This window comes from Rhamphochromis longiceps, linkage group LG3 (genome assembly GCF_057381845.1).
Source record: "Rhamphochromis longiceps isolate RC_006_pf linkage group LG3, R_longiceps_female_GT1.1, whole genome shotgun sequence".
Classification (NCBI taxonomy): Eukaryota; Metazoa; Chordata; class Actinopteri; order Cichliformes; family Cichlidae; genus Rhamphochromis; species Rhamphochromis longiceps.
This window is the reverse complement of record NC_140559.1, coordinates 33,913,382-33,928,346: the sequence shown is the minus strand read 5'-3', so window position 1 is coordinate 33,928,346 and position 14,965 is coordinate 33,913,382. Positions and strand designations below refer to the sequence as shown.

At 38.6% G+C, this 14,965-nt stretch overlaps 1 protein-coding gene and 1 non-coding gene across 8 annotated transcripts in view; both read left to right on the top strand.

The window, feature by feature from the left end:
- Positions 1–1,568: 1,568 nt before the first annotated feature.
- Positions 1,569–1,642, top strand: trnan-guu (transfer RNA asparagine (anticodon GUU)). The gene has a single exon. It is a non-coding gene; the product is annotated as a tRNA-Asn (tRNA).
- A 3,327-nt stretch (positions 1,643–4,969) lies between these two features.
- dysf (dysferlin, limb girdle muscular dystrophy 2B (autosomal recessive)) overlaps positions 4,970–14,965 on the top strand; it is a 104,936-nt gene continuing 94,940 nt past the window's right edge. For 4 of the 7 annotated variants that reach the window (XM_085395038.1, XM_085395048.1, XM_085395058.1 and 1 more), the window contains exon 1: positions 4,970–5,248. In XM_085395038.1, the coding sequence (XP_085251164.1) occupies positions 5,161–5,248 (88 nt within the window). In that variant the 5' untranslated portion in view covers positions 4,970–5,160. Of the gene's footprint in view, positions 5,249–12,691; positions 13,290–14,965 lie in introns of those variants that run through there. The other 3 variants (XM_085395075.1, XM_085395029.1, XM_085395067.1) reach the window with 2 other exon arrangements.

The window sequence follows — 14,965 nt, the reverse complement described above, 5'->3', positions numbered from 1 at the left end:
TTCACACATTACATTACATTCACAAATTTACAAATACCCAGTAAGAAATAGATATAAGAAAAAAAATCATGTGCATGGACTGAACATGAGGTATTTGCAGGCCATGTGTATACATATTTTATGTATATCCTGAGGCTTTTAGTTGTTTGGAGTTGAGGAGTACAAAGTGAACTTTATTTACATATTATAAACTGTAGTAGTTACGTGGGCAAGGGATAGGATGTGGGATTGGGCAGAAGACTGTTGCACATGAGGGTGGTACATAGGTGCTGCGGTGTCAGGTTCAGGGGTGCTACAGTCCTAGGGAACAAGTTGTGTTTCAGTCCGTTTGTGTGTGTTTGGCTAGTTTTTAAAAATGGAAGCAGCGTGAACAAATGGTGTCCTGGGTGTGTACCATCTTCATGGATTCGCCCAGCCCTCTTCACACAAGTGGTGTAAAGATGACCCAGAGATGCCAGCTGTTAGCTGACTATGTTTTGTCCTGTTTCCACAACACGCTGGGGGGCCTTTTTGTCACTTTTGGTGCGACTACCATACCGGACAGTCATGGAGGTTGTTAGGATGCTCTGGAAAGTTGACCTCCAGGAACCTGAAGCTGAAGTGAATGTACGAATATTGGTTTTAATTCTCATCAGCATGCAGCAGCACAGAGGACTTATTTTTAGATACATGTATTAAATCACATTCAGGATATTTCCCCTTTTCCCTTTTTTAACAATAAAACAATAAATCAAAGAAACACAAAGAGTGATGCATTGTAGTGATGATGTGTCAGAACAGGGACTCAAACTAGCAGCCTTCAGCCTCTTGTGTATCTAGGCTTGCTCATTCACACCTATTCACACCTAGCTGCCCACCATAACATCCCTGTTTACAGTCAGTCCTGCATTTTACTCCATTACCTGCAAATGAGTTGAAGTAACACTTAAACAAGTTTCTCTTCTGATGGACTTTGCTTTGTATCACAAAGTGGCTTGTTATAGTGTCACTACTAGTGAAGTTTTCTACTCAGCTTCACTTCTAAAAGGTAGAAATTTGTTGTGTGGATCAAGTGCTGTTCATCTTCTTTCGCTGTAGGGGTCGCCACAGCTCATCATATGCTTCCTTTCACGCTATCATTGGCATCACACCTCTGCGTTGGGGTATGAGTCTCGCTATGGCTGGGTCTCAGGTTCAAATCCCGTACGAGCCCTGGCAATCTTGCGTCAGGGTTTCTTCATGTAGTCTGTTCATGTTATCATGTTGTGTTTAACACAAATGTGCATGTCCCGTATGTGCACGTCTGTGTGCCCCCAGTACAGGTGCAAATGTGCGGGCGAAATTCCAGTTTTATTTTGCATAAATGAAATGTGCAAAACACAATTTTAAAAATCTGAGCAAACAGAGGTCTCCTGTTTTCCAACGTTTTCCTGGAGAACAGGCAATGTGAGGTTCACACACAAGGGTACAGATGAAATTATGTCGCTGCTAATTAATTAAAAAATATTGAGGCCAGACAGAGTTCGTCATGCGGAATATTTGTGACACTTTTATTGGATTTGTTACATTTGGTACGGGCTGGCAGCATGGTCTCTGTGGCGCAATCGGTTAGCGCGTTCGGCTGTTAACCGAAAGGTTGGTGGTTCGAGCCCACCCAGGGACGGCAGTTTTTGCTATAAATGTTAGATAGGCATTAAAAGCAAGCCTAACAGCTTTACGATAACACAGATACGTCCTGTTTGGTTGGGAATTAATTTCTGGCACAAAGGTTGTCTAATGGTGTGTTTTCTCTGAGTTCATCTGATTAACTAAGTAAAACTCTTAGATCATCTAATTTAGCTTTCTGTGAGAATACCATGAGTAAGTAACAGATCACTACTAATCACTAATTCAAAGCCACTTCTTGACATAACAGGTTTATCCAGGATTTGATTCTTACAAAGTGAGAATGATACCCCTATAGTCACAAAGGCCTACCGTAACTTTCAGCTGTCTAAAGAAACGTTCTTAAACAGAAGGAAAGTCAAGCATACACAGCGGCTCAGCTGCTCCATTTTCCAATCAAAATGTAAATACATCTTTTTATGTTATACATGATTCATTATGTAAACAAATAACAATGTGGGAGAAACTCTAATTATGTCAGCCTCTCTGGAGAGAGGAGCATTTATAGGACCAATATCTTCTAATTAAAGTGATTGAAGATGTTGGGTGATGCACACAGTGTCGTTAACAGATTAGAAACATTCACAGCAGTACACACACGCATACACACACAAATTATTTTTGTCCCTGCTCCCTCAAGTCAGCATGTTTCCCGTAAGCTCTCTACATGCTTGCCCTAAATGTGCAGCGCAGTGGGTAAAACTATAAATAGAAGATAAACAAAATCTCCCCATGTCTGTTTGCAGCTTGACCCCATTACTGAACATTAGCAGGATTTTTTCATATAGTTGTATTATTTACTGCATTATATATAAGCTTCTGCTGAAGGTTTAGTTAGTAGAAGAGAAGCAAATTCCAATAAGTCACGAGTTCAAATTCCTTTGCTGCCTTCTCTCATTTGTGAGTTTAGTCATGCGAGGCAGAGACTGGAATGAAGCCAGTCACATGAAGAGTCTTAATGTCTAGATTGCATTGTGATTCTGTTCACTGAGTCGAATAATATTTAGTGTTTGACTCAATGATAATTTATGCATGGTGTAAAGTATCACACTCATTCTTAGTCTGACTTTATTTGGAATTTAAAAGTGTATTTATCTAATCCCAATATCTTCATCACTCATTCCGAACACCTTGGTCTCCCCTTAGAAGAAGGTCTGGTCATGTTTTCTTACACTGCTACCCCCAAGACCCAGACAAGCAGAAACTAGGAAATTGATTGACTGATTTTTCTTAATTGCATTTCTGCATTAAAACGTAAGTGGAAACATAATTTTGCATGGTTATTTTCTGAAATATTCAGAAAACTTCTCTCTCTCTCTCTCTCTCTCTCTCTCTCTCTCTCTCTCTCTCTCTCTCTCTATATATATATATATATATATATATATATATATATATATATATATATATATATACACACACATATATACATATACACACACACATTTGAAATTCCTGATGATATGAACCAAAGCGTTCTAATTTGGACTTATTACTCAATAAGGTCAGATGGTTTTTCGAGTTGGTTTTGAAGTTGGTTCAATTGAGTAATTTGGCACACCTCAGCCTTATTCTCAGTTTCTCTTCCTTAAAAATGACATGCCAATCTTTGGCTAACTGCATTTTAGGAATCACCTTGTTGGCACAGTGCTGTTGTTTTATGCTTGTCAAACTGTGCTATTTTTGACATTTACCTTAGATTCAACTAAAGAAACAAAATTTTTTGTTTGTTTTGTTTTTTGTAATTTATTTTGCAACACTTTGTGTTGACTCAACACTGGCTCATTCACTTTCTCTGAAAATTGTCAGGAACAAGGAATGGGCTTAAAATGAGTGAAACAGCAGTTAATCTTCTGTCCCTTGAAGTGGACAGAAGGTCTAGTTTGATCGCAGTTATAGGATGGTTGAGTGAGACAGAAAGGATTTTCCTCAGAACTGTGGAGGTGGAGCCATGCTTAGAGCTGTTAGGAGATGAGGTGGAGGTGGAGGAAGGTCAGACACAGGACATTCCAGGTTTTGAGGAGCCGGGGAAGAAGCAAATTAATGACCCTCAAACTTCATTACGGATAAGAAGTATTGTGTGAGCCAGGACTCTGAAGTTGTGGGATTTGGTTTCTCAGCTGCCATATAGAAAGGGAGCCATCGTTCCATGACAGCCTTGTTGCACTCTGTTTAAGACAGTTCTCTCTTTCCATTAGCCTTTATTAAAGTCTATTCAATTCAACTCCTTATTTATATAGGGACAAATCTACACACACACAGTCTCTTCAAGGCACTTTATATAAAACCAGAGCAATCAGACCATCCCCAAGAATAAGCACTTGACGACAGTGGGAAGGAAAAACTTCCTGGGCCTTAGGACATAAATAGAAACAGTTTACTTCAAAACTACAAGTGCATATTAATTTCTTTTAGGGGTGGGTTTGGAAGAGGTTAAGCCAAGTTGTATTTAGCATTGTCCTTGTTATTCAAGGCTTTTTTGTGATATTGCTGCCTTCTGCTGGACAGTTGGGTGTCCCAATAACTTTCATTCTCAATTAACTTGACAACACAGAAGGTCTCTTTAGTGTACTTCAACTCCTGGAGCGATTGGTGGGGGGAGGGGGGGATAATTCATGAGAAATCCACAGATTGTGACAGTGAACCCAGCAACTATAGTTGCTCTACACCACCTTTAAAGATCATCTTTGATTGTACTACACCTTGCTTTGTTGCATCTGCATCGACTGGCACATTTTCTAGCCGCCCATGTGTTGGTTTAAGTTGGCAGTGTTTGAATGCTGATTCTGTTGAGGTAAAAAAAAAACTAAAGGCCATTGTGTTTGTGTGTGTGTGTGTGCATGAGTATGTGTGTTTGTGTGCCTTACTGGCCCTTTAAGCCAGCTGTGATTGAAAGGACAGTGTGTGTGTGTTCCTGTCTAGCTATCTTTGTGAAGATCGAAATCTTCATCCTACTATACTTGTGAGAACCAACAGTCACTTGTGAGGACACACTCACCGGTCCTCACAAATTTGAAGGCATTTTTGAGGCTCAAAATGTGGTTTTAGTGTCAGGGTTACAATTAGGTTATGGTTAGGTTTAGGGTAAGGGTTAGGGGTAGGGGTAGGCATTCATTTTTAATGGTTAGGGTTAGGGTAAGGGGCTAGGGAAAGCATTATGTCAATGAAGGTCCTCACTAAGATAGCTGAACAGGCTTGTGTGTGTGTGTGTGTGTGTGTGTGTGTGTGTGTGTGTGTGTGTGTGTGTGTGTGTGTGTGTGTGTGTGTGTGTATGAGTCAGCTATAGTGCACTATGGTCTGTGCTACGTTTGTCTCGCGTCTGTGGGGAGTGAGGGAGACAGCTGAGAGCTGCAGATAGACCACTCGCTCTCTCAGTTCTGACTCGTGTCTCTTATTCTCATTTCTCTTTCACTGCCATGGATCTCTTTTTATTTTAAGGATACGTTTTCTATATTGTCACCCTCATATGGATCACAGTGTGCTTCTTGCTCGGATTTGACAGCTGTGTGTGTGTGAGCCATGCTACGCGTGTTCATTCTGTGTGCAGAGCGGTTGCAAACGCCGGACGATGACATCAGTGATGCCTACTGCAGCGTCACCTATGAAGGTACGGACGGCTTGTTCATGGGGCCTGAAGGGAAAAAAAACAGCTGAGAAGTTGTTATTTGAAAGTGACCTCTGATTATCTTTCATGGGGTGGGGCAGAGAAAGAAGAGCTTACAGGAAAAAGAGACAGACCTAGAGGAAGAGGGAGAGAGAGGAGATGAGGATGTGAGCAACATGAAGAGTTAAAGCAGTCCAGAAAGTATGCCGACTGTGTTTCCAGTAAAGCACTTCTGTGTTTATAGATACCTGCAGTCTTTCAGCAGAGTTTATCTTATGAGGCACTTCCTCGCTCGGCTTCAATTGCAGCTTCAGTTTACACTTCAATTTAAAGTAACATCCAGGTTCTTATATTTAGGTGACCTGATAAAAAAAAGAAATCTTGTTAAATGAACTGAGATTTCACACAGTCATGGTCTACATAAAACAAAGAAGTTATTCTTGTACATGACAAATGTCTGACTGTCTCTTTTGTGCTCCCATGAAATTGCCATTTGTGGTTATGAGTGATCTGTCGTGATAGCCGTTGGCCTGATAGTCTTGAAATTTAATCCACTCATTCACTTCCCCCCTTAGAATGAATTATAATAGATCACTGCAACATTTCAACTGTCCAATAAATTGGTTTAATTTATTGAGCAAATTCTAGCTTACCTTCTAACAAGTTTAAAAACTTTGGTAAACATTATACCTACTAAAGGCTTGTATGCTAATGTTGTTACTGTTAGCTGTTATCTTTAAGTAGAGGAACTGAACCCTGAGCCTGAAACCTGAACAGAAATCTGAAACTTCAATTTTAAGTTAAAGTAGAGTGCATTTAATTCCACAGGCCTCAGGTTTATAACCAAATACCAGCAACATTTCGTCCAAAACTAAACGTTGTTTAGTTGTGATTAGCAGATGCTAAGTAGCATGCTAAGGTTTGGAATTGGTAACCATTGCCATAATTATTATTCTGTCCTATTATTCTGAAACATTTGTATTATTTGAAAATTAATTAATGTAGATTCAAGATGTGTAGAGTTTTCCATGGATCTCTTTTGGATCACACTTTTCTATGTGCCTACAGGTCATTTCAAAGAGCTTGATGTTTAGCTGCAGAGCATTCAGATGTAACCTGACTTCAAATCTGTTAGTGCATTTCTGTACTTTGTGCCAAAATGGTGTGGAGTACAGAAGTTTCGATCTAATTTCAGGACACTGGAGGCACACTTAAAAATAATAAAACCAGTTCATGAAGGATTCATTTAAAGCCCCAAAAAGCAAATACAAAACTCAAATCCAGAAATAACCAAGGCACAACACACACTTTGCCCAAGACTGAAGGGACAGCAGGGCTATTTATACACCGAGGGCTGTTAGGCACTAAAACGATTGTAATGACTGAAGTCCGTATTCACTCCTGTTAACAGGACTGCAACACATAAAACATAGAAATACCAAGGACCACAGCATTTTGTCATTCTGCTCGAGTGTTCAGCAAAAAAAGACTTTTGGACTTTTATGGACAAAAATATTTTATGTCTCAGCCGATGTAAAGCTTGGATAACTTGTTACTCTGAGCAAATTTTAAGTATCTGGAACGTTTGTCTATGTTCAAATTAACAGTAAACACACTGGTACTAATCTTGTATCCCAGCTGAGGGAAGTATTTTATTCATTTATTTATTCATCATTTGTTTGCTTTTAACATTTGGTTTGTTTTTTGAAAAGACTGTTTTGTCTTAAATGTGTCATGAACTCTTGACACTATGACTATGCACAAATGTTTCCCTGTGTGATATAGGCCACACACACACACACACACACACACACACACACACACACACACACACACACACACACACACACACACACACACACACACACACACACACACACACACAACTTCTGCAAGTCCTCTTTGCAATCTGTTTCAGGACAAACAAGTGTATTAGACTCGAAGTGTGTTATTGTGCATTCTTTTGTTTTAATCATTTCTGCTTGGTTTTTCTAAGCAAAGTAAACTTTTTCACTGGAAGCACAAAGATTAATAGGGACTGTTAACGTTTAACAAAAATTCTTAATATAGTAGTGCTGGTATAATTATTTCTGTTAGGGTTTGGCTAGCAACAGACCACTTTGATACAGTGAGTTATTTTTTCTTTTGAAGCAGTGAGTTTCCAGTCATCCATCCATCATCTTCCAGTTATCCATAGAGGATCCCAAGGCATTCCTAGGCTTGTGGGTTCTTTATTTACAATGGGATATTCCAGCTGAATGTCTGGAAATCACCCTGAACAGATGGATGAGGAACCTCAACAGTCTCCTTTTAACATGGAGGAGCACTGGTTTCATCATACAAAACTGCAGGCTTCTATGCACACTTAAAAATGGCATGATGACTTCCTGAAAGCAAAAAGATGAAATGCTTGGTTCTATGTCTTTGGCTTGAACAAATGAAAATATTCTAATATTCTAATATGGATCACAAAAAAGAGTTAAATTTTCCAGCATGCAGATAGTTTATCCTGTCTTGAGGTCGGCAACATTTGCAGGTGAAATTCATGTCTAGTTAACCCTTGGAGACGAGAGATTTTGCAGTAAGTGGTCAATCAGAAATTCATATTTTCTATAGATGTGGATCTGATGTTGTGCTGTATAAAATGTTGCCTTACATAAAAGCTGCAATATAGTTTTATTGGAGAAAAACAAGTGATGCTCTTAGGATCAAGCAGTTCTTGCACAATCTTTAATGCATCACTGAAATCACTGTCTTTAAAATGTGACCATTTGGCAGATTTAAATGCCTGAATCATAGTAATGGTGAAACAACATAATCAGACTTTGTGTAATTATCAAAATTTGCAATACGATATAGTCTCCTGCATGCAAATGAAAAAGTGGTCATTACTGTGGTGGGTTAGGACAAAAACTCTGTGGCTGCTCAGTGAAAACATTGACGAACAGCTGAACACTCAGGTTGTTGTTGAGCTTCTCCTCCTCACTGATACAGTGGAACCCCGACTTACGAAATTAATTCATTCCCGAGGCTCTTTCGTAAGTTGAAAATTTTCGTAAGTCGAAGCACCCATCGCGTCTTTTGAGTGAACGATAGGCTATAGGCTAATTGCTAACTGCAACAACAATACGTCGTTCAAGTGTAACAGCAAAGCGCAAGTATGAAAGCCAAGGGGGTTGTCACATGATTCGGAAGGCATTGTGAGCATTGTAGGCATTCTGGGCTCAGCCAATCAGAGCCAGCAGATTTTCGTTAGGTGGGCATTTTGCCGTAACACGGGAAGAAATATTGCCGTTAAGTGCCTTTGTAACTTGAATTTTCCGTTAAATGGGGTATTCGTAAGTCGGGGTTCCACTGTATCTGACACTTGTCCTGCTTTAACTCATCTGCTCCCCCTGATAGCTGAATGCTGTCTCTGCTGCGTCTGCTCCTAAAAACTGCTGCATCATTTCTTTGAATCAGTAAGGCCTCAAATGCTACTGAAGAAGAAAGGATAGTAACAGATACCCTGGTTTGGAAAGTGTAAGCTCATTAGATTATTTCGATCGTTTCTGTCCTAGCATCATCTGGTTTCTCTGCAGTGAGTCTAGGATTGTGTAAAGGCAGGAGACTGGACCTCAGAAATAAAAAAAATGCAGAGACTTTCATCTGGGAATGAATAAGGGGAATTTTATTGCACTAAATCAGATCCTACGTTAACACAAAAATCAACTGACAAGCATACCACATTCACTGTGTTGTAAAGTCAGGATGGCTAACATGGTACGAGAGCTAATCGCACATCAGGCTGATAAAGAGCATTGTAGTTTAATGGCTCTATAGTGTAGCTGGTTTAGTTCAGCACTTAAACGTGAAACCACAACCTTTGAACCTAATGCAGCAGTGCGGGTTTGATTCCATCATGAGGTCCTTTGTCTTTGTTTTCAGCCAGTTACTTCCAGTTTTAGTTTGATTCTTTGTTGTCTCGTGTGCCTTTAGTTTCACTTCCCCTTGTCATCTTGAATAGTTTCAGCTGTCTCATAGTGGAAATGCATGAACGTGCCTGCATTCCTTTGTTGTGTCATACTGTGTTCCTCCCATGTTAGTTCAGTTAGTATTTTTTCCCTGCTGGTGTCGGCTGTATTTTTGATCTTCATTATGTTGTATTCTAGGTTATCATCTCCCTTTTCGTTCTCTTTAAGTAGTGATGCAAAAGGCAGGTCTGAAGCTATTTTGCTGGAATTTTACAAGGTTAATTTTATATACGCATAAAATAAACTGAAACTGTGTTTGAGTTAATCATATAATCAAGTGTAATTAGATCTGCTGACTGCCTCAGAAGAACAAGATGTGTGAGCACAGGGCAGATGAGAGGATGCTGCAGGAAAAGAGAGGAACAAACAGACAAGACACAGACTGACATGGCTTAGTTCATCAACACGGTTTACCTACATATGTGAACTTCCTTTAAATTTTATTTAAGATCAGAAAGTTTTCAATTACATTATACTTACGTGTTCAGCTTCCTTACAGTTTGATAATGGTAACAAAGCAGAGTTCAGACAGTTTAATCTATTACTAAATTTACTTTAGATAGTGAGATAGAGTGCATACAATTTAAAAAAGCAGACACCAAGTATGAGAATTTGATGTTACTATAGAGAACTATGAGAGGACTATTTTGAGAATATGGGTTCAGATGACTGAAAAGCTGTTTAATGTAGATGTTTAAAGGTGATAATTAGTTACACACACACAAAAAAGTTTTGGGTCTGTTTTCTTTGAACAGCTGGGTACATTTGTAGGTACCAAAGTTCATATTTACTCAAGTGCTGGTCTCAAAACTCTCAGTAACATTTTATCTTTGCAGGTTGTTGCAGTTTATTTTCTGGCATGGTTCTGGGTCGCAGTGTTTATGAATCTTTTTTGGTTATTGTTGTTGATCTCAAAGAATGAGTTACATTTACTAGTTTAGTTTTCTTGTGCTTTTGAGTTTTCTGATTGTACTATCATCTGTTGTGGTTCAGATGATTTTAGGTTGTTTAGTTTCATGTCCTGTCCTTAGTGTCTCCTGTGGAAGTCAGTCTTGTCTCCATGTTTATTTACATCTCTGTTTCTTTCTCTTTCGCTCTCTCTCTTCTTCGTCTCAGTCATGTCTCTGTGTTCTGTCTCGTTACCTGTTCTCATGTTCGTCTCTTGGGTGTTTCATTCTTTTTCTCTTGAGTCGGTCGTGTGTTTGCATGTTTGTTTAACCTCATCTTAGTGTCAAGTTTGCATGTCCTTGTCTGCGTCTCGGTGTTCGTGCTACTTCCTGTTTTATTTTGACAGTTTTTGTCTCTTGTGTGTTATGTTCAGTTTTGCTTCCTCTGTCTAATTACGACCAATTTGTTCCCGCTGTGTTCAAATGTGTTCCCTGATCTTCCTGATCACTCATCAGTGTATATATTGTCTCTATTTTCCTCTGTTTTTGTCAGTGAGTCTGTTCATCTACAGCTATGATCCTGGCGGTCCAGGGGTCCCAGTGTTTTCCCAGTTCAGTGTTTCTTGATTAGTTCGTCATTCAATCTGATTTTCTTATTTTTATGCTGTTTTGCCTGTCAACCTGAATAAACGGCTCACCTTCTGTTAACTCCAGTCTCCACGCATCTGCATTTGGGTCCTCTCGCTGCTCCACTCAATCTGCTGCTGCAGATCATGACACTTTCTTGGATGCATGCTGATAAGTATAGTCTTATTTGTTTGTTTAAATTGAATTTTTCTACTTTCCTAAGGGTTCTGACAAAAAGGCCTAGAGACCGGTTGGCAACTGGCATCAACCACACATCCTTAGGGACAAACAAATTGAATGACCGGTTGGTGTGTGGTTGCTGACAGTTGCTAGGTGGTGATGTCTGCAAAAAGGTTAGCAGATTCACACCCATAATTTTCATTTAAAAACAAAAAAAGTACATTTGTCCTGTAATAGACAGCAATGTCAAGCAAACAATCACCAGTAATTTGGGGAATAGACATTTTTCCCTATGGTTGTCAGGGGACCATTGTGTGAACTCTAGGGTCATGTGACTGAAACAAAAGGTTTCATAGCAACCTTAAGCACACGCTTGCCAACTGGTCAGGACATACATATTTTTTTTAGCCTAGTAAGAATTGGCTTAAAGGGGTTGCTGACTGGTCTCTAGGCCTTAAGTACAGATAATAAACACACTGGTGTAACTAGCTGCTCTTGAGTAGTTTGTACTTGAACTTATCAACTTTTAAGATTGCGTATAATCAGCTTCAAAGATCCAAAGTTATCTTAAAGGATCAAAGAGAAATTTACTTCACATGGGACACACTGAGTCGAGACTGAAGGCAGACAGAGATGCCCCAAAGTAAAAGAAATCACAACTGTTACTATTACAATATAAAGAAGAACTGATGTAAGATGAAAACATTTTGGACATAAAGTATAACATTGATACAGCAGCACGGATACACTCCGGCAATTTTCAACATTTAATCAGAGGGTGAAATTTTGTAGGTATCCTGAAAAATCAGATGAAACTCAGCTTTCAGTTACTGAATAAGAAGCATACTGACAGCCTACTTCTGTTAGTACTTCTCATGCAGATGACTAGTTTATTTTCTCACCACTTTTCATAAAATACCATTTTAGAAATCAATTATAAATATATTATTGTAAAGCTTGTGTTAAAAACCTTTCATTAAAAAACAATCCCATGAACTAGTTGCACGACAGCTTGTAGGACCCTTTTATTAACAAGTGACTCATAGATTAACAATATTTCTTATTGTTTTATTGCTCAACACCTCATATTTTTTTCAAAACATTTCAGTATAATGTTTACATTGTGAGGCATAACTTATTGGAAGGTGATTCAGGTTTTCCTGAACCACACTCACTTTATTCCAAATTTTAAAAATTTGGGGTATGTGTGTCCCCCACTTTACATCTGCAGGTGGTGCTATCTCCCTGTGCATCTAGCTGGCACTGGAATTTATGTGTCTTAGAGTTAAGGCTCACAACTCTTTAACTCTGCTGCAGATAGCCTACATTTTTCTGACAGAATGTTTAAATTAACCTTTTATAAATGTTCCACAACTTATCTCAGTGCAACTAAAACTTTTGGATTTTTCGACCTGATTTCGCTGCGAAGGGCACACATAGTCTAGTTGATCATTTCAACCAATTAAGATCGTGTCTTGTACAAGAAAATGCCAATTTTGAATTGATAAATCTAACTAAACAAAAGCCACTGAAACTCCTGGAATCATATACCAGTTAATTTTCTAGGATTTTGAAGGAAATCCAGAACATTGTTCCAAATTCCATAAGAACTGTTGGTTTTAGCAAAGGTGATGGTTTACTGAAAACATGAGAGAGATGGAAGCAAATAAAGGGATTAAGAGAGAGACTGAAGTGAAAGAGGTGTGCAGGAAAATATTTGGGCAAGACAAGGAAATAACCAGAAGACGAGAGGAAAAGAGCACAGGAAATGTTGAGATTTCCTTTGGTTGTTGGGTTCCTGACATATTTGCTCACTGCCCTCTTTCCCTCCGGGAGTGTTACAGTGAGAAGAAAGAGACATCTCCGACTGAGAAGAAGAGCTTTTATTTTGTAGTTACTGAAAGAGGGAGATGTTGTGAGGCAATGTGGAGAAGCTATCTGAGGATATTTTCCTTTCTGATTTTTCTGGATTTTCATTCATCTTTCTGACTATTTTTCTTTCATGTTTTTGGTCATCAGTTTTTGGCAAATAAGGAAATAAGTTACTGATTGATTTATCTCTTCTTTTTGGTCTTTACCTTGTAACTTTTTCGCCGCTACTGCTTTGGTTGTTTTCATTACAAACTCCCTGTAGTCATGTAATCAGCGGTTCATTCGGCACTGGATCCACCTTGTATTAACCCTGTGACAGTGGGATTTGATTTTTTTCATTTCTGAGCGAGTTTTTACAGCCTTTCAGCTTTCAGGATCGTGCTGCGTTCAACATGTTACGCTGTATTATTCAGCGAGCCAACAACTTGAAACACTCTGACCCTCAGGCCAGTGTCATTTTCAGAGGTAAGAGGATTATGGGACGTTCAGGGCATGCATAAAGTCAGGGAATAATAGGATCAACTTGGAAAGTTGGCTGTTAAAAATATCAAGTAACATGTTCAAAATAAAACTGTTTCAGTTCTCTTAGCTTGTTCTTTGGTTTTTGGAAATATCTGTTTCTTTGGCTGCTGAAAGCTCAAGCTGGTGTGTGTGTGTGTGTGTGTGTGTGTGTGTGTGTGTGTGTGTGTGTGTGTGTGTGTGTGTGTGTGTGTGTGTGTGTGTGTGTGTGTGTGTGTGTGTGTGTGTGTGTGTGGTGCTTTTTTAAATTTCATTTGACTTGAAAATTAAGGTGTAATATATGTAATTTGTAAAATTATGTTACTGTAGAAATAACAGACCATTGAGTTGATTGTAGTATTGCTGATGTCCAAGTTGAGTTTCGAATGAAAGACACACAATTCTTGAGTCTGTGTGTCTGGATAAATAAACTAGACATTTCACTGCAGCTATTGTACACCGTTTTTATCCAAGAATATAACTATGCACATATCTGTGAGAGATATCTAAGAAATGTGGGTTGCAAATGCTGGGAGTTGAGGTGAATGCTTTTGAATGGGAAATGTCTTAGCCATTTATGTTCTTCTTTTACATTTTTTTTTTTTACATACATACACAGACTGCTGGTAACATAATATAACTAAATTGAATTAACTGAGTGTCTTTATTGCATGTGAAATTTCGGATCACCCGTTGTGCTAACAAGTTAGGTTTTTATTCTTAACTGATTCTAGAAAGCCAGGGTAACTAGCTATTTGGCTAATTAGCTTTGAAGCATACTGATATTATTCCCACTAAAAGTTGTTCATGTTATTTATATAATTATGGCACTTTCACTGTACTCACATGTTTACCTTAAATTAAAGAAAAAAAAAAGGAGTTCAGCTAGCATAAGCTGTCTCTTTGTCATTCAAAGCCTGTCAGATATGACTTTTGCAGCTTATTTTATAATCTCAGACATTTTTTACTGTGACATTGTTTTTAAATTAGGCAATAACACAAATAAATATACTGATGACGAAAGTCAAATATGGTGGCTAAACAGATGGCTAACAGTGGCACTCAACACTGAACTTACTGGTGTTTAAATTTAATTCTATTACTAATGGTTATTAATCTGTCATTGCTGGAATCTAAAAAAGTACTGCATGAATGAAATTATTGAACTGCACCACTAATGTAGGTGGTCCTATCACTGCAGAAAATCTATGAATGGTAAATGGACTGGTACTTATATAGTGCTTTTCTACTCAGTTTGAGCACTCAAATGTAACGTCTTGATGCATTCTTAATCATCCAGGTAAGTAAATCTCCAAAAGTTGATTAGGTTTATCTGGACGTAGCTCTTTCAGTGGGAGAAACGTTTTGTCACTCATCCAAGTAACTTTTTCAATCTCAGCTGACTGCAGGTTTCCCCAATCTTATAAACAGTAATGCATGAAACTAGCACCACTGAATGAACAATGGGCTGGGAGGTTTCTAAATCATGATTATGCAAATTCTCATGACCATTGATCAACAACCACTGATCAAAGACAGCTGATCAATGGCCATTGATCAATGAATGGGACCTCCCAGCCCATTGTTCATTCAGTGGTGCTAGTTTCATGCATTACTGTTTATAAGATTGGGGAAACCTGCAG